At 41.8% G+C, this 26,491-nt stretch overlaps 1 protein-coding gene across 2 annotated transcripts in view; it reads left to right on the forward strand.

Moving 5' to 3' along the window:
* The window catches only part of MYLK (myosin light chain kinase), a 331,910-nt gene that overhangs the window by 86,548 nt on the left and 218,871 nt on the right, over positions 1–26,491 (forward strand). The window contains exons 1-2 of one of the 2 annotated variants that reach the window (XM_030579827.1): positions 16,537–16,540; positions 20,454–20,626. In XM_030579827.1, the coding sequence (XP_030435687.1) occupies positions 20,462–20,626 (165 nt within the window). In that variant the 5' untranslated portion in view covers positions 16,537–16,540; positions 20,454–20,461. Of the gene's footprint in view, positions 1–16,536; positions 16,541–20,453; positions 20,627–26,491 lie in introns of those variants that run through there. The other variant, XM_030579826.1, reaches the window with a different exon arrangement.

Here is a 26,491-nt window from a genome sequence, read left to right on the forward strand (position 1 = left end):
CCAGGCTGATTTGTAAACTGTTTCCTTGACCCACCTTTTGTGAAGCATTATAGTCCTAGTAGTTTGGAAGTAGGCATTCGGAATCGACCACTTGCAGCAGAACCAAGAAAATACACTGATGGTTTGTAGTTACTTTGTGAAACATGGAAACTAAAGTTAATCTGTATCCAGAGTTTGAAGAGAGAATCTGTTTAGCTGTTCAGACAAGAAATTGCAAACAGCATAAATTCAGCATTCCAGAATGTATCCCTATCTCCATTATCACCCTCACATATCTAAATCCATGAGTTCATCAGAACAAAAGGAGGAGGTTTAGTAACATATCTTGTCTTTTCCTTGATAAAATGCATCTTGTCACATTAGTGGTCCAAATTCAAAGATGTGCAAGAGGCTTTATGATAATGGTATCTCTGAGCCACAATGCAATCTGCTATCGTAAATCTAATTTATGGCTTTACTAGAAACATCTGGATTAGGCTTCATTTTGTTTAGGGTTTAAGTCTCTGTTCTAGCTTTTTAACCCTCTGCCTCAAAGGATATATCTAGCTATATCTTGGATCAGCAATGCTTGTATTGGGGCTTCTGACTGGGACAACTTGTGCTGTTCTGAGGGCTGAAAGATCAATGACCTTCTGAGGATGTTAGCTAGTGCTAATCTTAGTTTGTGCTAATCTTTTCTGCCATACGCAGCCTAAACTCTGGTAATGTAGGTTTTGTTACAGTAAATGATTTGCAGATCAGATAAGGGTACCGCTAGGCACATTCTTCCTCCGATTCTTTCTCTCCATTCCTTCTTGCAGTATATCATAATGGGAACTGTGGAATATAAACCCAGGAAAGGCAACCCTCCTAAAAATGATTTAGCAAGGGAAGCTGAGTAACATGGGAGGCAGCGATCAGAATCAGACTCCGTGGCTGTTTACAGTTTTCCTGCCTTATCAACTGGATGCCTTGCTGGCACAGCTTGTTAAAACTGAAGCAGGTCGTTAAAGACAATCAGAACTTCCATCATATTTGTTTTCAACAGTTCAAAAATCCTCATGTGGCTTCTTATCTAAAGTTGCCTTTTAAGCTTAATATTCAGTTTGTCAGTAAGGTGATGCAGAAGAGGTGTAATGTTTGTATTTTTTAAATTGTATAGATTGCTTAGATCAAAAGGTAAAGCAAGAACAATTGGAGCTAAAGGAAGCCTAGAATGTATTTCTTGGCGGCACTGCAAAATGACTGTCAAAGCGCTATAGAGAGGCAGCATAGTCTAGAGAGTTAGGCATGGAACTGGGGCCAGGAACTCTTGTGTTCCAATATTCTGTCTCGCTGGGCAATGTTGGGCAAGTCATTAACCTCCTCTGTATCTATCTTTCCCAGGTGTGAAATGGGAAAAATATGTGGGGCTTGAAAAAATTGTTCCACACCTACTTGCTGCAGGATTAAATTTACTTGTCAGAGTGAAAAATACACTTGCCATTATACAGCCCTGCAATTTGAAGGATAGCTCGTATATTTATGGAAATAAAAAGTAAAGATCAAACTAAAAAAATTACCAGAAGAAACTAAAATCCCATTTCTTTTTCAAGGAGTTCATTTCCAATGGTAGTCTCCTTATCATTTATTATTTTGATCTTTTCATGTACATCTGCTGATTTTATTAGGAGGTGATGTTAGGTTTGGATGGGCAGAGTAATATTTTCTTTTGAGGGGATTTAGGCTTGTGTTTTGGGAGATGAGAGCATGTTGAAAACTGGGCTAATAATGGCAAGCTGGCTTCAACATTTACTATGGAGTGGCTCCCACTACTTTGTAATGAGAGTTTGTTTCTACAGAAAGTGATGAAAGTTGACAGGAAGTTGAAGCTCTTATTTGCCACATGTGGGTAAATGGATTGTTTTCCAAGCCCTGCTGACTTAACCACCTTAGAAGGATGGTGTGGTGATTATATGCCTAAAGAACACATTCTGAAGTTGTATAACACTATTGTAACAAAGAAGCTAGGACGTATGTGTACTGTGTCCTTCTATGAATAGAATCAGAACAGCTTATCAGAGACTGGAAGTGGCTCTGTATGGCTAATACAGCTAAGGAAGGTTCTTTGCTTGAATGGTAGAGTCCAGTGTTTCTGAAACAGGAGGATCCTTGTTCTGTCCCCACTGCCACCACAATGCTCTGAGTGGCCTTGGTATAGTGTACAGCATAATGACAGCAAAGAAGTTTCTAGAAGATTTTAATTAAAGTATTTCTTTGTTTCTGTCCAAAGTTTACAAGCTGACATCTTGCATCACCTAATAAATGTAAACACAGACACTCTATGACCTGACTAGAGCTGTGAGAAGCCCAGCAGGTTTCATTCATAAGGGGGTCATTGTAAGCCTTTTGTCCACTGTTTATTCCCAAACTCTTTACACTTCTTGATATTTGCTTCTTAAACAACCCCAAAACTCAAAGTAATTCAAGCAAAATGACTGATTTTTTTTTTCATCCAGGTGAAACCAAGAGAATTATACTTGTTCTCAGCTAAATTCATAAATCTTGCCAGGGTAGTTCAAATGTGACCGGTTTGTGAGTGTTGCTGGAAAGTCTTGGCAAACCTGGCCTGACTTTTAGATTAGTAATAAAATCCAAAACCAGTTCTGCTTGGCTTTGGTTTTCCTAGAAATGACTATAGAAAGGGAGTTCTCTGATGCTCTTAGATTTACCTAGTGTTGTATTTGGTGGCTCTGCAGTCTAGTCAGATGCATGTTAGATGTACCCCTTTCTTGTCAAGGAGGGGGGCTCAGGGCTGGGGATTGGGGTGTGGGGTGGTGCTTACATGGGGGGAGGCTCCCTGGATGGGCAAAAAGAACTCCCTTCCCTCAGCTCCTAGATCCACTTGCTGCCTCTGCCCACCCCCCACCCCCGCCACACACCACCGCTCCTATTGGCTGCAGTTCTTGGGGTGGTGCGCACACAGCACGTGGAGTAGGAGCTGGGGTCACAGCTTCCCAGGAGCTGGGTAGAGTGCCTGCCACAGCCCTGAGCCTCCCCAACCACTGAGCATTCATGGCACCTCCTGTCCCCAGCACCCAAGGCACCACCTGTGGTGCCCCCCCCAGTACCCGAGCTGCCCCCCCCAGCACCTCTGGGGCCCTCAGTGCCACCGCCCCCCAAGTTTTAGTCATGTATGTAGTAAAAGTCATGGACAGGTCACGGGCCGTGAATATTTGTTTTACAACCCCGTGACCTGTCCATGCCTTTTACTAAAAATACCCATTGCTAAAACCTAGCCTTACCTATAATTAGCAGGAAATTTTATTGTTTGAAGCCTGATGCATGCTGCATGACTGTAAAAGAAGCAGATCTTTCTCCTCCCTGACCCCCTTCTGAAGGCGATTAGAGAGAGAAAGTGCAGTGTTAATCTATTTGTGTTGTGAGGAGTGCTCGTTTACTCTTCTGTTCTGCTCAGCCACACAAGACAAACTCCAGTCAAATCCATGACTATGCAAGAGCCCCATGTTGAGTTTCTCTATGGGGACAGATTACTCTTTCAGAGATTTCTAAAGGTTGAGTTTGGGATTAAGAATAACTTCACATGGGTACACTAGCCATGGACAATCAGTCAGGTGTGTTGCTTTTTTGTTTTGTTTTTTAAATCAAGATTTTAGTAACCTTTTCCAACATGGTTGGGTGGTTAGAGTATAGAATTATATGTCGGGAAAACAGCTGCTTATAATCTAAGATCTGATGTTGAGCCTTGGGTAAGTCACTTAGCAGCTTTGTAGTTCAGTTTCCACATCTGTCAAGTATCTTATTCACTGCCTGTGCCTACTTCTGGCACCCATTACTAAAGTGTCTGAGCACCTTTTTCAATAACCCTGAAGAGTAGGAAGGTTCCCCATTTGGGGAACTGAGGCACAGAGAGACAAAGTGGGTTACCCAGTGTCGCATAGGAACTCTGTAGTGGAGCAGGGAATTGAACCCAGGTCAGCTTCCTAAACACGTGACTCTCCTTCCTCTCACAGAGGTGCTGTGAGTCCTAGTCCATTAATGTGAGTATAAGGCTTTAAGATACTCAGCTGGAAGGTGCTATTTAAATGCTAAGTACTGCTATTATTAAAGCAGTTTATGGGACTTAGGTTAGGTGAGCTCTTAAGGCTTGAAGCCAGGACCTTGGCTGCAAATCTGAGCTTGTGCGTGGGAGACTTGTTTCATGCTGTTATCTGCTTGTATTGACTTATCCTACCCCTACATACACTACAAGGCTGTAAGTGGGGCTCTTGGCAGCGGAAGCTGCTGTAGAATCCTGAACCATGGGCCTCTAAATGTTTCAACAAGGTTCCTGATTTCCACATGCTCCTGAGATGTGCAACTACAGATCTGATCTGTTGTGAACTGGCTGAGGGCATATGGACAGGAGATGAGCAAAGCAAACATTCTGGGTACTCTCAACAGCTGTGCAAAATTGACCTGGAACATCCTGTGTATAATCTAATCAGTAGTGTCCTACAGGGTTTCTATGTCATGTTCATCATTGTACCATCTGGACAGCACTGGGAAATTGTTTCCTTAGTTGCAGTGATTAGTTAGCAGAGTGTGGTGTACTCCTCTGTATATTAGAGATGGACTTGGACCACACCTCAGAGCCAGGTAGTCACCTAGATTTTGAGGAAGTCTGGCCCCATCTCTGATTTTTGTGGCTCTTGCATGTTTCTGTAAGAAATTCAACTGCAAGCAGCCTCCTGCATCCAAATGTCCTATTTGTGTTTGTAAAGCATATGAAGCCTTCAGATATAAGGTGCTAATTAAATGCAAAGGATTATTGGTGAAAATGAAAAGTCTGAAGAATGGGAGAACATATCAGTCACCCTAAGAAATGCTGGCTTTGTGTTACAAGAATCATTCAGTTCCTATATAAGGACTGAGAAATAAATTATTAGAGATTTGGGCCTGAAGTCTGGCTGATTATAGAGTTAGCTGTCAGTGGCGAAATTGAGACCCAGATCCATGTTGTAATTCCAAAGATTTCCACAGATTGAGATGTTTGGCTTGAGTTTTGGAAATTATACAGACCTGTGAAGAGATTTCTATAATGTGTCAATAGGGGTGTCCTGTCATTTAGTACACTGAAAACCTTTCAATAGAAGCCTCTTCTTTTTTCTATATATTGTTTATGAACTAGAACCATAACACATGCTTGTGATCGAGTTTGAATCCTACTACAGTCCTACAGAAAAGTATGTTGGAATCTTAAAGAAAAGCCCCACTTTGTATTCTGTTTGCCAGTTGGGTTTCCCTCTGGCTTCAATTTGCTGCTATAAAATAACTCTTAGGTACGGATACCACATAAGAACCTGCCCAGTACACTTCACATTCACTTGCTCATTTTTCTTCTAAAATAACAGCTGCGAAGAAACTGGATTTACTGCTTCCTAATCTGATGTTTCAGATTAAACATCCAAGGATGTTCTGAATCTTCAGAAGTTTCTGCATTCTTTTAAAATATATTTCAGCCTTTTTGTAAGATGCATACTTTTAAACTTGCATTTTTTCAAAATTATTATTTTTTCAATTATTAAAATAGTTATATTATGCAGAATGGTTGTATATAGCAGTTAAATAATATATATACATATCTCCCTGTATGTGTGTTTGTTATACATATCTCCCTGTGTGTGTGTTTATTTTGTATGCTTTTCCCTTCCTCTGTCTTTCCCTTCCTCTGAAACCCACTAGCAATAAATAATTAGAGCCTCAATCCTGTAGAGTCTTATGCCCATGCTTAAATTACAAACTGTCAGTGGTCCCAATGAAGTCATCAGGGCTACTCACCTCATGTAAAGTTGCATAAATCTTTGTAGGAGTGAGGCTTAAGAGTGTCCTAAAAAAGTAGCATCATTAACAAGTTGGGGGAGGTTGCAGGCAGTGACTGATAGTGGTTGCAACTGAAAATACCTATGAAAAATACATGTCCTCAATAGTTGTTTAATGTTGAGAGGGACAAATGGAAGGATCTGTCCACAGGAGTGACTTTCTTGGCCTTTATTATAAGGCGTATGTACTTATTAAAACACAGTGCTTTAAGTAAATTGCCCATTAATGTCTCCCATGACGGTCAATCTGTATTCTAATAAACCTGTCTCAGAACTGAATGTAGATTTAGTTTGCATCATCTAGACTCCTGCTGGTGCACATTCAGTGAAATTTCTCATGCAGCCATGTGGTGGCAGAACAGAGAGTTGTTAATGTATCTAGATCAGGGGTGAGCAAACTTTTTTGGCATAAGGGCCACATTGGGTTGCAAAACTGGATGGAGGGCCAGGTGGGGAAGGCTGTGCCTCCCCAAAGAGCCTGCCCCCTATCGACCCCCTCCCACTTCCTGCTGCCTGAGTGCCCCCCTCAGAACTCCCGACCCATCTAACCTCTCCCCCCCGATCCTTGTCCCCTAACTGCCCCTCCCGGGACCCCCACCCCTAACCGCCCCTGGGACTCCAACCCCCCTGCTCCCAGTCTCCTGACTGCCCTGACCCCATCCACACCCCTGCCCCCTGACAGGCCCCCTGGGATTTCACGCCTATCCAACCCCCCCCATTCCCCGTCTCCTGACGGCCCCCCAAACCTCTGCCCCATTCAACCACTCCCTGTCCCGAGGCCCCCAGGCCTTTATACAACCCCTCCCGGCCCACTTACTACTAACCAGGCTGAGCAGAGCATGCAGAGCAGCGTGTCTGGCTGCCATGCTGGCCAGAACCAGACACATTGCTGCTCTGCTCGGCAGGAGTATGCAGCTCTGCCGCCCAGAGCGCTGCCCACATGGTGGCATGGCTATGTGGGGGATGGGGAGGACAGCAGGGGATGGGATGGAGGCTAGCCTCCCCGGCCAGGAGCTCAGAGGCCAGGCAGGACGGTCTCATGGGCTGGATGTGGCCTGTGGGCTGTAGTTTGCCTACCTCTGATCTAGGTAAAAGCTTGTGTTGATTCAAATGGGATAAAGATGCAAGTTTTATTGAATAGAGGGTTAGATTTCCAGTGCTGCCACTGACCTGTTGTGTGAAGATGTGGAACACACTTCTCGTCTCTGTGCCTTCCTTCCCAAGCGCATACAATGAGGATAATGATGCTTATCTACTTTTGTAGAACGCTATCAGTTCTGTGGGTGAACAGCTCTACCTAAGAGTTAAACATTTGTTAATTTATGAAGTGTGCTTTGCCTCCTAGAGCTTGGTTATCTTTTATTTAGAGACATTTCTGTAGCAGTCAGCCCTGGATTTGGAACACTTAACAGAAAATAATGAAATTAAGTCCCACAACGTGCTTGGGAAGTAGGTAAATAGACACCCCCATTTTCTAGATCAGGGATTGGCAACTGTTTGGCACGTGGCTCACCAGGGTAAGCACCGTGGCGGGCTGGGCCGGTTTGTTTACCTGCTGTGTTGACAGGTTTGGCTGATTGTGGCTCCCACTTGCTGCTCCAGGCCAATGGGGGCGGCGGGAAGTGGCGACCAGCACATCCCTCGTCCCACACCACTTCTCGCAGCCCTCATTGGCCTGGAGCAGTGAACTGCAGACAGTGGAAGCCATGATCGCCCGAACCTGCTGATGCAGCAGGTGAACAAACCAACCCAGACCACCAGGGTGCTTACCCTGGCGAGCTGTGTGCCAAAGGTTGCCGTCCCCTGTTATAGATGCTCACAGAGTTGAAGTGACTTGCCAAAGGTTACATGGGAAGTGTGTCACAGAGGCAGGAATCAACATACATCTGATTAGCAGAGGGACGCTGCACGGAAGAGGTGTGCTAAGAAGGGACTTGGGAGAGGAAAGGATGGATGTTTATCTGTCCAGAAGAGGAAGGGAGCAATTTTTCACTCTCAAAAGGTTCCTAATTACTGCCACCTAATGTGCCTGGTATTTGACACACAACTTCTTGCTGCTTCATAGATATCTTCCTTGAAGTGGCGGCGTTTCAGTGAGTGTTGGCACTTAGTAGAACATAGAGGCTGCAGTGGTGTTCTCTTAAAATGAGAAACCAAGCAGTTTATAGTGTCACTCTGCTCTCTCTCCTATACACAACCAGAGTTCTCACTGACATGACAGACCATGGGATGCCTGTTAACTGTAGAATCCAAGGTGACAATTCACTGGATTCTGGGAAAATGTAGTCCTTTTAGAAAAGCATTTGGGGCCCATCTTGTAATCTGCATTGAGTTTCTGCACACTCATTTGTGTGAGGAGGACACAAACTGTATTTGCACATTTGTTTGGGCAGATAGGCAAGTACAGTTTGTGGGAGCACATCCAGGGTTTTGCACACACAGTGTTGCCCAAAAATTAAATTTACAAAATCTTTGAATCAAAGGCTTGGGCGTTCAAATTTGGCATCTCATTTTGTTCCCGCCTGGAATGAATGACAGTGCTATAGAACTTCACTGGGAAAAAGATCGGACCCTTGGAGGTCAGGTTGAAGACATCTTGGAAATCTGATCCTCCAGAGTCTGGATTGTTGGATTGGGCTTTTTCTTCCTGACTTTGCCTAATTTGGGTTCCTAAATTATACCTGTAAAGTATTTACACTTACCTGCACAGATGGGTATTTTTTGTGTGCAAACAGCTCGTCGTGGGCAAAATTGCCACTTTACAATCTGCTCTTTGTAGGCAGCCATGTGTAATTGTGCTGCTGTAAAAAGTAAGTCTAACTCAGACTTCCAATCTGCCTCCCAGGCTCCCCGTTGCTCCAGGGTGGAAGGAAATAGTACTGGACCCCTACCCAAAACAGCATGTATCTCCCAGTGTTCTGGCACAGGAACTCCCCCAGGGTATTGGAGGCATGAACCAAGGTTCCGTCCTGTTACTACCTCCTCTACCCACCTTCTCATGAGGAGAAGGTAGTGACTGTATGGATTCAACTTCCCCTGGTGTTGCTACTAGTAGTCTGAGTAAAGGAGTCACTTATGCCTGCCTTTATGCCATTGGAGGTTGCGTAGGACTATACCATCAGAAGCCATATGGGTGTAAGTACTTGCTTCTGCAATGTTGTGTGTACGCTTGCAGAATTGTGTGTGCAAAGGAAAAGTTGTCGGTGCATCTTAGCCTTCAGGATAAAGCTAGGATCTGAAAGAAAAAGGTGTGCTAAAATTGGTTTTGTTGGGTAAGGGATCCATACAGCCTGCATAGCCAGCCCTTGCAAATGGAAAGGCACTCTAAAATACTGAATTATTAAACATAATGGGCCAAATTTAACTCTAGTGACACTCCACTTAATTCAGTGAAGGTAGAGAATGAATTTAGAGGATGTATTTTGAAAGATAGACACACTTTTTACAAAATACCTTCAGGTTTTTTTTAACGTGGTTTTGTTTTTTATTTTATTTTTTTTAAACAAGAAGTAGCTTATTGTGAATTTATGGCCATCTGTGTCCCTTTCACTCAGTGTATGGTACTTACATGTCCCTTCTCCCCCCCCCCCCCCCCCGCATAGCATCTGAGCGCCTTACAGTCTTTAATGTAGTTATCCTTGTTACAGCCCTGTGTGGTAGGGAAGTATCCTCCCCATTTTACAGTTGGGGAACTGAGGCATAGAAAGAAGCTTACCTAAGGTGAGACACAGGTATCGTTCCTAAAGCAGGGAATTGAAGTAGGTCACAGGCAAATGTTCTAACCACTGGACTAATCCTCTCACTCCACTCCTTAAGGGACTCGATAAAAATTCTATGCAGATTTCAGCAGTGGTAGTGGTTCAAAGGTTTCTGAGGGCACCCAGGTTAAAATAACAGAATGGCTGGACTCAGTAAAATGTGGTGCCTAAGTCTGGAGTTGCAACATCAGTGAATGAAGTCAATTTGCAGACTCTGATTTCTCCGCTCTCTCTCTCTCTCTCTCTCTCTCTCATATGCACACCCTCCCTCTCTCATTTCACTCCTGACTCAAAGAACGGATTTGGGAAAAGGAAATTAGTGTAATTAAATGGCTATGTAGGAAGCTGTTGGTAAGTATTTACTTATATACAATATATAGAAGAGAGAGACTACTAGGTGGATTTCTTAGCATTTGCTTTGGTTTATTTTTCTAAACAGAATATTGAGTGACAGAGATTTGTTCCCAGAAGAAAATGCTTGAAACACATTCGTCCGCTTTGGTATTTAAAGAGATTACAGTGCACACTGTGAGAATTTGTAAGGATTTGTGTGCTTTTTTAGAAAAGATTAAGAATAAAAAATCTGGAATAGAATTGCTGTCTAGCTGAATCATTACACTACACACCAAAGTTTCTATGCTGATTTATGTTGTATTCTCTAATACATACTGCACTTTTTGTTTCAGCATATTTTCTTTTTAAGACTGTAATCTAGCTGTGAAAGCCAGGTGAAATGAAATGGTCACAATCAATCTAGAATTCCTGGAATCCTATTTAGTAGCAAGCTTGCCATACTTTTAAGAAAGAGATTTTGGGGATAATCTGCTATTCTATAAAGTTGCTTAAATAAAAGGATAAATAAAATCATATCCTAGCATTCAAGGATCTTGACTGCATTTGTTCAGACTTATTCTGCCTGCCAAATTCTAATACTGGGCAAGTTGATTTGGTCTCTGATTGCGTTTGTGTAAAAGCTTCATGGAAATGCTATTTTCTGAGCAATCCAAGAACACTTTCAGTGTGAAATTATTTTTTGGGGAACTATATCATTTAAGTATTTGCTAGGCAAAAAGATTTCATAATTGGCCATTAGAAAAGGCTTTAAAATGCAGAGTTCGCTGAAGTCAAACCACTAAATGTGAGTGATTAGTGGCTTATGTTGCTAAAAAATTGCTTGTACTCATTTACAAGTTCTTAGTCTTTGGGAAACACAATCTTAGCCCCTTTAAACGCTGCATTTAGAAAAACTTCAATTCACTTTTTATTATTAAACCAGATGTGTGCTAAAACAGAAAAATAGCTTTTACTGTATTCAGTGGTTCACACTAAAACCAAAGCATTAACCTGTTGATTGTATTTGGCACTGCACCAAGATACACTAAATCTGCAACCGAGAGGGTAGGAATGATTGTTGTGCTTTTTTGTTCTGTTTTTTTAATATCTTAAAAACCCTCCTAGGGTCTGATCTAAAGGTCATTGAAATCAGTGGTAAGATACCCTTATGGATTTTGATCAGTTCCCTTCAGAGCCTTTCATCTGAGGATCATCATCTATATACAGAGTGGTTTTCATTCATTTCACCTTATGTTTTGCACACTGCAGTATGTTATGTCCATGTGGAAACAATTGCTTCTGAAGTATTTTGTTCACATAAAGTAGTCCCATGGGCCACTCAAAATATTTGAATACTATAAAATACATGAGTAATCGTTGGAGGGTCTGTGGGGACAGAGGGCTGGGGGGCTCTTGCTGGTGATTAGGCCACTCACCTGGAATGTAGGAGACTCAAGTTCAAGTCCTGCTCCAATGAATATTTATTTACACAAAGTGGAACCGTTTCAAGAAGAGAGAGAGAGCAAGACTCAACCCAGAATATTATATAGCCTGGTGATTAGGGCATTTGTATGGGAGGGGGGAGACCCAAGTTGAAATATTTGCTCCAGAGGAGGGATTTGAAACCGGGTCTCCCACATCTCAGGGTGTAAGGGGGCAACCACCACCTGAGTTTCGTGTCCCCAAAATGATTTTTTTTCAACTTTCTGTTAACAGAGAATTCCCCCCAAAATTCATTTTCAGTTTGACCTGAACCATTTTTCCCCCCTACTTTTTCAGAACTACCAATGAACCAAAAACATCAGTTATTCACCCAGCTCTACTTTTTGGATATATACTGGTGTATGTTAGAGAAGAAATGGATCCATTTTTTTAAACATTGTTTTTCTGATATAATTTTTGATTACGCAAACTTTCTGCCCATTGTGAGGTTGATATTTAGGGTCAGATTTTGCACTTGTATATAGCTGTGTTGGCAAATAGACTAATATCTTCAGGACTGGGGCTTTGCTCATACGGTCAGTTTAACAACTAACACACATGCTATAAAAATAGCCTCGTGTGTTATTGGCCTATGTTGATGCTCAATACGCTTTCCAGCTGATTAGTGGCCTAATTGGTTGATCAACTTTGCTAATTACTTGTGTTTAACTGTTGGGTAAAGGTGGATTTTAGGCTGGATCTTTCAGAAGTGCTCCAGGGAGTTGGAAATCAGTGAGAGATGTGGGTGTATGTTGAGAAGATCATCTGGAGAAAAGAGAGATTCAAAAAAGAAGACTAGGAAAGAGGATGATGGGAAGGAAAAAGTAGATGAACAACATAAAACAGAGAATTTGGTCCAATCAAGAAAATGAAATGAGGAATAACAAATGAGGAATAACAAATACAGAAGTAGCACCTAACTGAATATTGTATGCTGATTCCCACAAAGCAGTCTAGTTATGGATGGCACAAGATTGTAGTGTGTTTCCTTACAATTGTCAAGTATTTTCTTTATACTTTTGTAGAAAAATTGTAGAATGCAGCAATTCCAACAATTCTGTTAACCAGATTCTCCATTCATTTACAATTGAGTAAATCTGGTGAAATTCCATTGTAATCCTGGGTGTTGCTCTGGAATTCCAAATGTGGGACAGAGTAGAATTTAGACCTGTATGTATTTCATTAATGTGAAGCAAATTTAAAAAAAAAATTCTTTCGCTATTCAGACAAGGTATATGACTTTAAAATTATGCTAGTGATGACTGCTTTCTTTCCTTTTTTTCTGTAGACCATCTTGTCTTGCACTTCGGGCCTGACACAGAACTTGGCACCTTGCAAGATTGGGCCCTTAGGTTACAACAAAAAGTCTGCTTTTGCAAACCTGCTCAGCAGAACTCGCATTTTAGACAGGACAGAGCAGTGGAGAATACAACATTATGAATACTGGTGTGATGAGTGAATGGACTAGACTTCATGGGCCAAATTCATGCAGGTGTAACTCCACTTTCTTCAGTAGAGTTGCACTAGGGATGTATTTGGCCTATTAGTTTTTTTTCTGCCCCCAACTCCTTTGATGTAGAAGACATTCATTTTAATAATAGATCTTAATCTTTGTCCAAACAATGGACCCTTCCAAAAAGTCCACAGGTTCTCTACTGAAAACTTAGTATCTTGTCTGTTTTTGTATCCTTCTCAGGAAAGAAAAGTTAGTGTCAAAGAACCAGTTTTCTGCAAGAAAACCACTTCACCAAAAGATAGCAGGATTAAAACTTGCTCTTCAGTGTGTTGTGACTGAATGCCCTATCCCGCTAATTTATGCAGGATGAGCACAACCTTAGTCCAATAATAGTCCCATTGACTACTCAGGGATTAAGGACCTTCTCTCTGAGTAAGGGTGGTAGAATCTGGCCCTTAAGTATAATCTGTTTTCTTGGACAAGCCTTTGAGTTTTTTCATTGCAGCCTCAAGTTTAGTTGCTTACTCGCAACTTGGAAAATCATCCAGTTTCATGTAAAAGCTAAACTCCCACTTATTAGATACCAGTTGTGGCTAATCTTATTAGTGTGGAATAATAATGGTCAAAACCTGCAAGATATATAGCCAGATCGAACACCTTCACATTTCCTACTTGATCTATTAAGGGTTCCTCCATCCTTGTTAAGAAGCTCTACATCTCTGCGTTGCTTTTGGAATGTTCCTTCATGGATTTGGAACTAGTTACATTGCTAGGAACTGGACACAGGCAGGTTTCCCCTTGTAAAATTGGTGCAGTAGTTGTTTCATTCATAAAGTGGATACTTAATTATGTGTGTTAAAGAATTGCTTATATTGAACGTATAGATCCATATTTTGCTCTTATTTGAATTAGTGCATATTCTGAGTAAGTGCATTGCAATCACAGGATTTACTCCAGGATTTATTCTGGTATAAATGAGGGCTGAAGTTGCAGTGTAGTTAATCTTATACCATCATTAAAGCAGAAATATCTTTATTCTTTATATGTAAGTCTGAGATATTGCAGCGTGAGAAGTCGCATGGTTTTCTTTTATAATATTTTCACATATGTATATACAAACATAAGAACAGCCAAACCAGAACGTATCAATCATCTGTGCTGTCTGGTATCTTTTATAATTGCCAAAATCAAGGGAAATTTTGGTTTAACTCCCTTCATCTAACATATGCAGGCAATGAATCTAACTGGTAGCTTGAGGGACATTTCTTCCGAACCACAACTGCTGAGTTCTGAAGCATTGTAGCTTGTAAGCATGAGGACTTACGGCCTTTTCAATGTTTATCCTAGATAGGAAGGAGGCAGCACATGCAATCACACTATCTCTCTCAAGACTCATTTCTTCAGTCCATTCTTCCAGCATTAGCCACTGACCCTTGCTTTCATATTTCACTCTATAATCCTTTTAATTTAGCTTGCACTCCAACAAATAGTTCTGAATAGACCTATACAAACATAGGCAGAGTTTAACTTCTGTATTTGGGGGAGTAGAGGTCTTAGTAAGTATAGCTCTGACTTTTGAATTTACCTATTATCAGTGGTACTTAAATTACAGTTTATTTGAGATCACAAATATGGCTTATGTTATTTAATCACCCTTTGTTTTTGGTAAACATGTAAATAACTAAATTAAAACAGATACCACTAAACAGAACTGAGCATTTTCATGTAACTATGAGTCACAGCTCCCTAGTTTTAGAGCTATAGAATCATTGTCTTAATATAGAAATAGACAGGCCTCTATGCATTCGGTTTATATTCTGACAACAGTAATTTCCAGTGCTGTAGAAACAGTGTGAGCAGCTGGGCCAGATGCCTAATGGCCCAAGTATATTGTGGGTTTGTGAAGGCTCCCAAATATTTAGGCTATTATTGAAGTATTTAAATGAATGTTTGTTTTAATAAGATATTATTATATATAATAATAAGGATAGGACTTTCAACGGTACTGTGCCTTAGAACTGGGTGGGAAACAATTTTCCTATCCCAAATCAGCCCCGCTCCTACCTCTTTTCCCTCCCCACCTCTTCTCCCTCCCCTCAAAAAAAAAGTAAACCAAAAATCTGGAAAAAAAATAATTTCAGATTGGATCAATTGAAATGCATAATTTTGATCTTTTCAAAAATCTGTTTAGATTTTGACCCTTTTTTTCTTTTCTTTTACTATAACTTTCATTTAGAGACGCATCATTTTGAACCCAAAAAACCTTTTCATTTGGAAAATGTCAAAACAGGATAGTTCAACGGTTTTGAGACAAGCTTGTGAGTTTATACAGAGCTCTTCTTTAGGTCTGGGAAAGTATCTTCCACAGACCTGAAGAAGACAAGCTCTGTGTAGCTCAAAAGCTTGTCTGTCACCAACAGAAGCTGATCCAGTAAAAGATATTACCTCACCCACCTTGCCTCAGTGAAAAGATTGTTCTTTGCGCATACCTAGCGGGCCTTTCCCATGAGGCAAAAGATAGGATCAGCAACAAGCCTGTGGACTGGGATGCGGTAAAACTGGGCTCAATTCCCAGCTACCCCAAGCTTCCTGGGTGACCTTGGATGTGTCAGTCAACCACCCTCAATTCCACATCTCTGAGGTGGGTGTAATAATATGTACTTTATCTATCTTGTTTGTTTAGATTGTCCTTTTGAGCAAGGACTTTGATTTGGTGAGGCTTTGTACAGTGCCCCACAGACTAGGGCTCCAATCTCAGTGAGCCTCTAAATGCTACTGTAGTACAAATATAAATAATAATGGGACACAGAATAAAATCTGAGGTGCTTCTCACACACATATACCATGAATGACCAGGAGTAAGTTGAACTACGATGTTCAACTCTGACTTAAAAGTGGTTTGATCCTTTTGTGATCCAGGATTGTTGGTTGTGTATTGTATAAAAACATCATGCTGTGTGGTGTGGTGTGCTACTTGAGACAGGAAGCATGTAACAGAAAATTCAATGTTCGATCACTGCCTTTTACCTGCAACTCTTGCTGGAATGTCACTTTGATATGATTCTTTTTTCTTTTTCTCCCCAAACTCCAGCTATGCTTCAGCTGGTTGCGTGCATGCTCCGCCTATACGTTTGTCTTTCTTTCATTGCATGTTGGTTCCTCCCAAACTTTAGAGCCCAGGTAATGCAATACTTACTGCAAGAAGAAACATAATGTTCACAGAGGTTATCAGACTGCTACTGGGGAAAAAAAACCAACCTCACTTTGGTTTGCTACATGTATATAAATTTAGATTAAACTCTACCCAGAATTCACAAGAGAAGAAAACCAGTGATACACCCTTAGTGGGGAGGCACTTGCACTTAGGGTGAGGGTTGCCCATTATTAATACCTCCTTTTCCCTAATCTGAGAGGCAGTGATTTTGGGGGGAGGGTCTTCTTCATGTGGCCATAGTGGTCATTGTACTTCCCCGATGGTCACATGCCTGGGGAAGTTTCATGGACCTTTGGAGCCCCCCCCCCACCAAGGAATTTGCCTGGCTGCACCCCAAGTGGCACTTGGAGATGTGGGGGAGCAGGAGCACCCAGCTGGAGGAGGGAGCCTGTGGAGTCTGAGCTGCCCTCTCCTCCCACCATGCACTGAGGGGACTGGGCTGCGGCTGGCAGATCCAGTGCACATCACTGCTGTGTGCGTGTGAGAGAGAATGACTCTGACTCTGGCAGGCTCTGGAGCACCGCGATAAAAGCTCCCACGGCTGCCTTCTTCCATCCCCTTTTCTCTGCAAACCGTGTCCCCTTCCCCGGCAAAATGACCACGGTGGCTGCAGCCCCAGTGTAGAAAGGGTGCTCTATGACCAGCATGAGCCTCCTACTGCCCACGCTGGGCCAGGAATACAGTTTGGGGGCAATGCTCCTGCATGCCTCCCCAATCTCTGCCTATGTATAAAAACTCTCTGGAATTAACAGTGCAGGTATCAATCATACACATCTCTTAGTCAGGGCTGATGCAAGGAAGTTTCACGCCCTAGGTGAAACTTTCACCTTGCACCACTCCTCCCCCCAGCTAACCCTGCCCCCCTGCAGCAGCTAAACCCGCCCAAGGAGACAAACACCTCCCGTGGCAGCTAACCTCGCCTAGGGAGCCCACCCCAGCTCACCTTGGCTCCGCCTCCTCTGCTGAGCATGCTGGCGCCGCTCTGATTCTCCTCTCCAATCGGCACCACAAGCCTGGGAGGAGGAGACTTAAAGCAGGGGCTCAGTGCTCAGTGGAGGAGTAAGAGTGGAGGTGATCTGAGGTGGGGGGCGGTTCCCCTGTGCTGCCCCCCCCATTACTGTGGGCGGCCCTCCCTGCTTGTTCCAGCTCACCTCCACTCCACCTCCTCGCCTGAGCGTGCTTTTAGGAGCCCCCATCCACTAGGCGCCCTAGGTGGCTGCCTAGTTTGCCTAAATGGTTTTACTGGCCCTGCTCTTAGTTTTTTTTTTGACAACTTTAGATGTTTAGTTCTCTAGGGCAGGGGCTTTTCCCTTTGTAGAGCACCTTGCATAACAACTGTGCTCTATAAAATGTAGTTCTCTAGGATGGGATTTTCAGAAACACTGAAACGATTTAGGAGCACAAAACCTATTGAAAGACAGTGACAGTTGTGTTCCAACTCCCTTAAGTGCTTTTGAAAATACCATTCTTAATCCCTTTATTTAGAAGGAGGTTGGGGATTTTTAGGGAGTGGTACAGTGGATAGTGGAGGGATACTATGGGTGGGATTGTTCTGATTCATTCTTAGCAGAGGTCCCAAACAAATGTGAAGTCCCCTTGAGTTCTGGGAGAATCTACTTCAAGGGCCAGTTAACTTTTGTGAACATGAATGGGGGGCAGCGGAGGGGTCCTATTCTTTTTGGTTTGCTTTGGTTAAAAATAGTCCACAGTGCTTGTTTGTTCCTTGCTCTGTCTAATCAACAGTCATCTAATATCAGCATGCTAATAATATAGCATGAATTTAATGATTTACTTTGTACTGATGATTTCAATACAATTAAAAATTGAGGTTGCAGAGATAATTTTCTCCAAATTATTTCTTGTAAATTCCTGGGACAGTTGGTTGACCAACACATAGGTACTGGTCAATGACCCAGCTTCCCCATTAATCATTATAGGGAGCAAACCTGTCAAACTTGTTTTAGGTTTTTGCTTTTGCAGGATACATTTACTTAACAAAAACTTCTAGAAGCTTTTTCCAGCAAATAGTTGTAAAGTTTTGGAATCCTGATTGTCCCTAGCATCATCCCTTTCCCCCTACACCAGTAGTTCTCAAACTTTTGTACTAGTGACCCCTTTCACATAGCAAGCCTCTGAGGGCGACCCCCCCTTATAAATTAAAAACACTTTATGTATTTAACACTATTATAAATGCGGGTGGCAAAGAGGGGTTTGTGGTGGAGGCTGACAGCTTGTGACCCCCCCATATAATAACCTTGGGACCCCTTGAGGGGTCCCAACCCTCAGTTTGAGAAGCCTTCCCTTACTCTCACCCCCACCTCCCCAGGTTTCAGAGCATGACCCAATGAATGTCAATCTCTCCTTGCTTCACAATGCTGGGAAGCTGTCTCATCTGGGGATGAGAGTGGACAAGGATAGGAGCTTTATGGATATGTTTGGGTAGTAGGGTAAAAACGACTATGGCTACAGACCCCCTATCTGTATTTGTATTAGAGCAAGGTTTAAATTCTGTTCTTGCTAAAGGTAATGGGTGTCAACATGTTTTCCCTAAAGAGTGTATACTGGGTTGCAAATAGTCTTGACAAATTATACTCTAGATTCTTCCTCTTTTCCACCCCCATCTTGAAGCATGCTATCGCAAAACTGTTTATAGTACAGTTAATTCCTGTCTGCACTGGACAGGAAAACCATATTAAGTGGAGACAGGCATCGTCCAAATCTCTCTTCTGTCTGGATTATTTTTTACCTATCATCATTGTGAGTAACTCTTAATGTGGGGTAGCTGAAAGTGTCTAGAGAGAAATATATCTTCTTTTTTTCCTCACCAGGCTTAGTTAGTGCATTGAACAGCATTTTGTATAGCGTCCGTGTTAAATAAAAGAGGAAAACGTAATTCTAAAACCACAAAAATTGGCAAGGGTAGACGCAGAGCCTGCAATGACACTTTTGTTTTAAATTGACCAGCTTTCATGCTGATGTCCCTGTAACACTTGGCCACTTAGACATGCAACGGAACAGGGTCTTGTGCTGCACCTTCCCATGGGGAGCTTTGGAAGGCTCCCTAATGTGTTGGGGAAGCATTCAACCTGAGAGGGTGCAGACTGCTCCCCATAGCATGCCTGACATGGGAGAAATGAAGCTGTAATGTTGGCGCTTCCCCACTTCCTCCAGGGTTGTGGGAAATCCCTGGGTGGTTTGTTTTTTTCCGTAGCACGTTTTGAGATGGCATGCCCTCTGCATCTGAACAATGCAGCTCTAAATTTGCACAGTTCCTGCCTATTTAAGTTAAACCTTTACTGCCTAGTTATGTATTTATATCTGTTATAACTGATATCAGAAACGGAGATAGCATGTATTAATGGATGGGGCACTGAACTGGGACTTACAAGACCTGAGTTCTGTTCATGACTCTGCCACTGATCTGCAGTGTGACCTTAGTCATTTTCCCCTTCCTGTCCTTTGTCCATCTTGTCTGTCTATTTCATAAGTGTTTTGGGGCAGGGGCTGTGTTTTCCTGTGGCGGCGTACAGTGTTCAAAATAATGGGGCCCTGATATTTGTTGGAACATCTAGGTAGTGCTGTAATACATCAGCAGTGTGATGTACATAGATGTTCCACAATGATCCGTCTCTGATGGGATGATTATCCATAATGGGACTCTTAAAAATGCCATTTCAATTGCAATCTGGTGTAGTTACCCTCCCTAGCATTGATCTCCTTGCTTTTCCTCATGCATGTAGAAAGCCTTTACTTTTCCAGTTGGAAATTGGAGGTTTGGAATGTTTGCAAAATAAGTATCCCTTGGGTATCTGCAATGTGTTTCTTTGGAGGGAGATTTGCAGATATTTCTTAAGATCTTGAAAGCATGGTATGAAAAATCAGATTTTCAGTAGTCACACCTGTAACTTATGTCTATTGGAAATAGAACTCTCTTTATGTCACGTGTATTTGTTCAACATTGACTCTGCTTTTACAGCCTATTGATTGTCAGTGTATTCTGCGCCAGGAAAACCAAGGAATCATATTGTTAAAAACAACTTTAAGTGCATTATTACAGTTAAAGCACAGCTGAGAAGGGTGTGCTTGTGGACTGGGACTTGGGAGATTTGCGTGAAGTTCAAGGCTCTCACTGATTTACTGTGTGATCTTAGGCAACTCGCTTAAACTTTTAGAGCCTCAGTTTCCCATCTGTAAGATGGGAATAATACTTGTCACTTAAGGCTGAAGACCCTTTGGGGGCAGAGATTGTCTATTACTATGTTGCATATGACACAACCAAGCCCTGATCTTAGTGGCCCCTAGTTGCTACTGTTATATAAATAATAGTAACAAGTCAACATTTTACTTCTTGTTTTTCTTTCTTTTCAAAGCTCTAACCATGGGGGATGTGAAACTGGTATCATCGACTAGTATTTCCAAAACCTCTATGACGCTGGAGCACTCATCTCTCAGCCTCTCTGTCCCAACAGAAGCACCAGCATTCATTCTTCCTCCTAGGAATATCCGGGTGCTGCTGGGAGGCACAGCCAGATTTGAGGGGAAGGTAAGATATACATAGTGGGGCGGTAGAGGGGCTTTTCATTTCACTGCTCTCTCCTGAAGTTTGGGTTGAAAAACGTAAGAATCTGGTTAAATATCTTGTTGACCCTCATTCTGACATGAAGTCACCCCTTGTCAAGAGATAGCTAGTATCGGAGATCTAACCCATGTCAGTGGAGGATAAAACATTGTTGCTATCTTACTATGACCTAAGTGTAAACTTTGGGCAATCCCATCTTCCAGGCGTCTTAGCCCAGCATGAATCATCATCTCTGCCCCCATAATTGTCTCTGATTACAGCCCAAGGCAGAAAACATACTCTCCCATTGCTGGCACAATTCCTTCTCTCCCAAAACTGCTTCTGCACAAAACCTTACTTTTAACTCAAAACTAACACAGCAAGTCTTCCCAAGAGTCAAAAGCTGCTCATGTTCTCTAAGGCAAAGAACTTGAAAACCTACGTGTAACGATGCCACTTGTCATAACTAGTATTAGTCTGAAAGCAAGGCAATATTTTCAAAATAAAGCCTAATTAATATATAATTTGTTTATCCCAAAAGGACAGAGATCTGGAGAGATAAAAGAGGGGAGAAAAGCCTACGAGATTTGTACAAAAAAAACCATTTTCCTTTGGACTTTCTATATTGTCTCTACTTGAATCTGTATTATCTTCTTACTCCGTCACGATAATCTCCTTCTCTCTCTCTCATATCCCAGTTATCTCCTTTTCTTTTCTCACTTCTGGAGCTGTCACCCTTTTCTCTCCCCTATTCTACCCTGCTTGTTTGGTTGCGTGCTGACAGCTGTATAGTGAAATTAACTAGAATCCTAATCTTTGAAGTGTACATGTTTGCTAGTGCAAGGAGTAGAGTATAGCGGAGAAGCAGGAGGTATCAACCTATTGTTAACAAAAACAGTAGTTGGAAGGTTTTAAATAATTCATTGCTATTAAAATTTAACTTTAAGTAGGGGGCCAGTAGGGGCTGCCTAATATTAATCTTATTTGTTGTTTAAATGAGAGCTGATTTGGAAAAAAATATTTCCTGAAGAAAACTTTTTGACAAAAACAAAAAAAGTTGTTTTTGGAAAATTGTTGACTTTTTGCTGCAAAACTGAAAACCAGAAATTAGTTTTTGGATTTTTGTTTAATCAAAAATGTATTTTCTGTCAAAAAACAGTTTACATGGACATTTTTCAGTCAGCCCCAGTGTACATCTTGATTCAAAACTAACAAAAAACCATTTGATCCCCCTGACCTGTGAGGAGCTGACCTATGCAAAGGCTTGTTCTTCTTCTCATTGCTGCTTTTGTACTCCTGCTCCTTTTCCTTCCTATTGTGTTGGCATCTTGTTTCAGACACAAACTCTGTGGAGCCAGGAGTTTCTTTACTCTGAGTTTGAACAGCATCAAGCACGATGGGCAGGGCCAGCTCTGGGCACCAACTCTCCAAGCATGTGCTTGGGTCGGCACTTTCCAAGGGGCAGCACTCAGTCTCTCCCTTTTTATTTTTATTTTTTTTTTGCTTGGGGCGCAAAAACCCTTGGGGGGGGCATAGGAACCTCTTTCCCCCCCCAGCTCACTTCTGCTCCACTGCCGCCTGCTCCCCTGAGTGCATTTCCGCTCCGCTTCTCCCCCCTCCGTCGTAGGCTTGTCGTGCAAATCAGCTGTTTTGCGGCAAGCCTGGGAGGGAGGGGGAAAAAGCAGAGCAGCGGTGGTGCACTCAGGGGAGCAAGAGGTGAGCTGCGGCAGTGGGGGGGCCTGGGGAGTGCTTCAGGAAGTAACCCTGTGGGGGGGCAGAGGAACCGCTCCCCCCCCAGCGCACCTCCACCTCCTCCCGCAAGCATGCCGCTGATCCGCCTCTGGAGGGAGGGAGGAATAGAAGGGGAAATGTGGCGCGCCTGGGGGAGGAGGTAGGTCGGAGATTTGGGGAAGGGGTTGGAATGGGGCAGAGTTGGAGTGGGACCAACGGGGCACAGGAAAATTTTTTTGCTTGGGGCGGCAAAAACTTGGAGCCAGCCCTGACAATGGGGTCCCAGTCCTGACTGGGTCTTTTATGCAGAACTGTAATAAAAACTAACAATACACTGAAATCATGGTTGGAGCCCAATATTTGGCAAATTTTACTTCCTTTTGTATTTTAAGTCTTCATTTGGCAATTGACAATTTGTGTTTATTTTCCCCTACAAGCCTTGATGATTACAGATAATTCTGTTTGACTGGAGTGATGCATACATTGGAGATCAGTGACTGTTTTTATTTGCAGGTTGCGGTCCTCATTTTTTTTATTTTAATAAAAAAGCTGATATATCTGTATTTTAGGCCAAAAGGACCTCATAACTACCCACAATGCACCACTGCATTTCAGGATTAAATGCCAACAGAGTCAAATCTAAAAGATTCCTTTTCTTATATCTTGAATAAAACATTCCAATCAATAACAATAAGGACTTGCATCCTTAATGAGGGACAGTGGTGGGCAACCTGTGACCCATCAGGGTAATCTGATTGCAGGCGGCGAGACATTTTGCTGATGTTGACTGTCTGTAGGCATGGTCCCCCGCGGCTCCCAGAGGCCATTGGTTTGCCGTTTCTGGCCAATGGGAGCTGCAGGAAGCAGTGGGACACCAGAGGTTGAGATATGAAGTTGCATACTTTTTTTGATTTATTATTTCACACTCCTGGACTATTATACATAGACCACATGTTCTCTTTTTATTAACTTGTGCAAAGAAACTGGGCTCCATTTAATTTTTAGTTAATTAAATCATTGCTTTAAGTCAACACATTCCTGTCTACCTGATCAATTGTTTATAACCTAATGTGGTCAGTGACCTTTACATTTGATTCAATTTTATTATGGTTTATAAACCAATCAGGTCATATTGGTGTCTTGCTTGTGGTTCTAGTCCAATGCTGTTGGAGCACTGCACACTGCTGCTTAATAGCCATAGTCTTTGAGATAGCAATCTGCATACTTCATACCATATGTGTACATCTTTAGTTGGTTAGTGCAATGTTGCTCTTTCTGTTACTCTGACATTCCAAGGGCTCAGAAGGACAGTATTTCCTACTGGACAGTCAAACTGCTGAACATGCTTCAGATTTTCTACCCTCGGAAAAATAGGCTATAGCTGTTATGATGAATCATTACTGATACTGTGCTTCATCACACAATATAAATATTAAACTAGACATACATTTAAAGAAAATCTCCTGTCTAGCCATTTTTAATTTTTTTTTGAGAGTTCTTCTGCAATGGAATTTATCTTATCAGAAAAGAACTAACATTTTGAGACTCCAAGACAGATATCAGTTTCATATTGTGATTATCTTAAATTCTCTTAATGGGTATATATGAGAGATCTCAAGAATCAAACCCATTGTTTTTCTTTTCCACATGTTTTCAAGTATGACAGTATGTTAAGTAAGTTACACAAAATGAAAGTTAAAAATACAAGTCCAAAAGTTGAAAAAAGAAAGTAGCTCATAAGTCTAGGAAACATGAAGTTAGAAAGGAACAGATGTTGTCCTCAAAAGAAAGTTGGGTTGTTTTTTTTGGGTATTTTCCCTCTGAATTTTTGTGAAAACTGTGGAAAATTCACATGTATCTGAATATTCATCTCAGTTTTCCGCATGGGAAATGCATGCATTAGGTGGTATATGAATAGTACTTTTCTCTAGAACTTTTCTCTGGGCTATATAACACACACTAACTCACTAACTCACTCTGTTGGCATATTTTTAAAATGGCCTAAGCCAAAATGTTGCAAGGATCTGATTTTATGTATAAGCATATTTATTCTGTTAATCATTTTACCAAAGGAAGTAGGAAATCCATTACCACTTTCACATTGTTAAATCAAGATGCAGTTTTTTCTAAAAGATATGCTGTAGTTCAGCTAAGTGTTGTTGGGTTTGATAGTGTTCACTTGCGTAGCAGTGACAAATAATTTTCTTCACTGTAGAAATTACTAGGTGGATTGCTGTGGCCTCTGTTACACAGGAGATTTGAGAAGGTTACCATAGAAGTCCCTTCTGGGCTTAAAATTGATATAAGAATCTATAAACTGCCAATCAGTGGTATCTAGGTGTTGCTGACTAAAATGGGTAAATTCAGGGTCCAAACAGGAACCCATACCAGTTGCTTTCAGAACATAGAAACCCCTTCCACTACATGACCTGAAGCAAATGACCCTACATTTCACTTTATGCAGCTGTGCAGGCTATTTTCATTACAAAACTGAGAGCTAAACATTTTAGTAGGCTAGCGATGTTGACACAACACCCAAAAGTAAATTATCTTTTGCCCTATTCCTAGTTGAGAACATTCCTTTATATTGGGGAAAAAAATGAACTGAGATATTCCATTGTAATGGTTCAGAACACTGTAGTGTAACAGTATAGTAATAGTGTAATATATCCCTAGTCTAGCGTCTTCCATCAACAGAATTCAGCTCTAGAGAAATATAATGAATTAACTCATGCTACACTCCCAGGAGATCACCAAGTGTGTATCACTATTGGAGCTGCTCAGAAAAATTTCGATTAAACATTTTTCTTCAAAATTTGGCAATTTGTCAAAATTGAACCATTTTAGAGAGAACCCCTTGGAACCCAGGCCTGAATTCCTGCCAACTCACCTGACTTGCTCCTGGGCAGCCCATGTGAGGGACTGCTAGAAAACACAGGACTTTCCTGGGCTTTACAGCTCCAGGGCAGTTTACCAGGCAGACTGCCCCAGTTTTTTTTTAGGAGAATTTCAATTTTTTTTTATTATGAATAATTGAAACAAAAGCAATTTTGAAATATCCAAATTCCCTAAGAAATGGAATTGCCTTTCTCCACCCAGCTGAAATTGGAAGAGTAAGTATGTCTTCACCTGAGTTTAATGGTGTTTTCAACCCTGCGTAGCTGGCCTGTCCTGGGGTATAGGCTAAATCTCAGGTGCTGCTTTCACTTGGGCTGGTAACCCAACCTCTTTGCAGTGAGGACATAGGCAAAATCACTCAAGGGCCCATCGTTCACTAATGCCTTCTTACAGTTCCCACTGAGAGCTTGAAGGACAGACAAGTTCTCCCAGAATTCACTGGGAAAGAACCACAGAGCAGCTCAACTTAATGCATCACAAAGAACCAGGGGATATGGCCCCCAGAAGTCCTAGTAACACAGATGCGGGAGCGCAGCACCAGTGAGACACAGTAACTTGAGCAGGGCTTTCTTGAGTGGGGACTACTCATGCCCCAACTAGGTAAACCCCAGGTCCTGATAACCTTAGTTAACTCAACAGTGAAGACATATTCTAAGGCACAGAGAGGTTAAGTTACTTGACAAAGCTCATACGCCAACTTAACGGCAAAGCCAAGAATAGAACCCATGAATCTTGACTAGTCTATAACCACTAAACCACATTCTCTTGATCTTTCACTCCCTATTTTAAGCTTCAGGGTTTTGGACCATTAGGGTAGAGAACTGCAGGTTTTGGTTTTTTTTAAACCAGGGTAACCCACAACAGACACACTCAGTTGATGACTCTATGATTTACAAAGCTTACTGCCCACTCATAATTTTGCTCAATTTGAATAACATGGAGTACACCAAAAATTTCTGATGAATATTTCTCCTTCTTTACTGAAAGAAATTTCAGGTGTCATATAATATGAAATGAAGCAATTAATTTCTCAATGAAATTGAAGAACTGTCAGTTTACAACCAAGAAAAAAGAAACACCGCTGTATTCAGGGTAATATTAAACTCTGCATTTCACTACTGTGGACAGTTAACTGAACAATGCTTTGGCTGTACTATATTTTTTTAAAAGGTAATATCAACAATCATTAATTTTTATGATCCTCAATAATACTTGTACCAT

Source organism: Gopherus evgoodei, chromosome 11 (genome assembly GCF_007399415.2).
Source record: "Gopherus evgoodei ecotype Sinaloan lineage chromosome 11, rGopEvg1_v1.p, whole genome shotgun sequence".
Classification (NCBI taxonomy): Eukaryota; Metazoa; Chordata; order Testudines; family Testudinidae; genus Gopherus; species Gopherus evgoodei.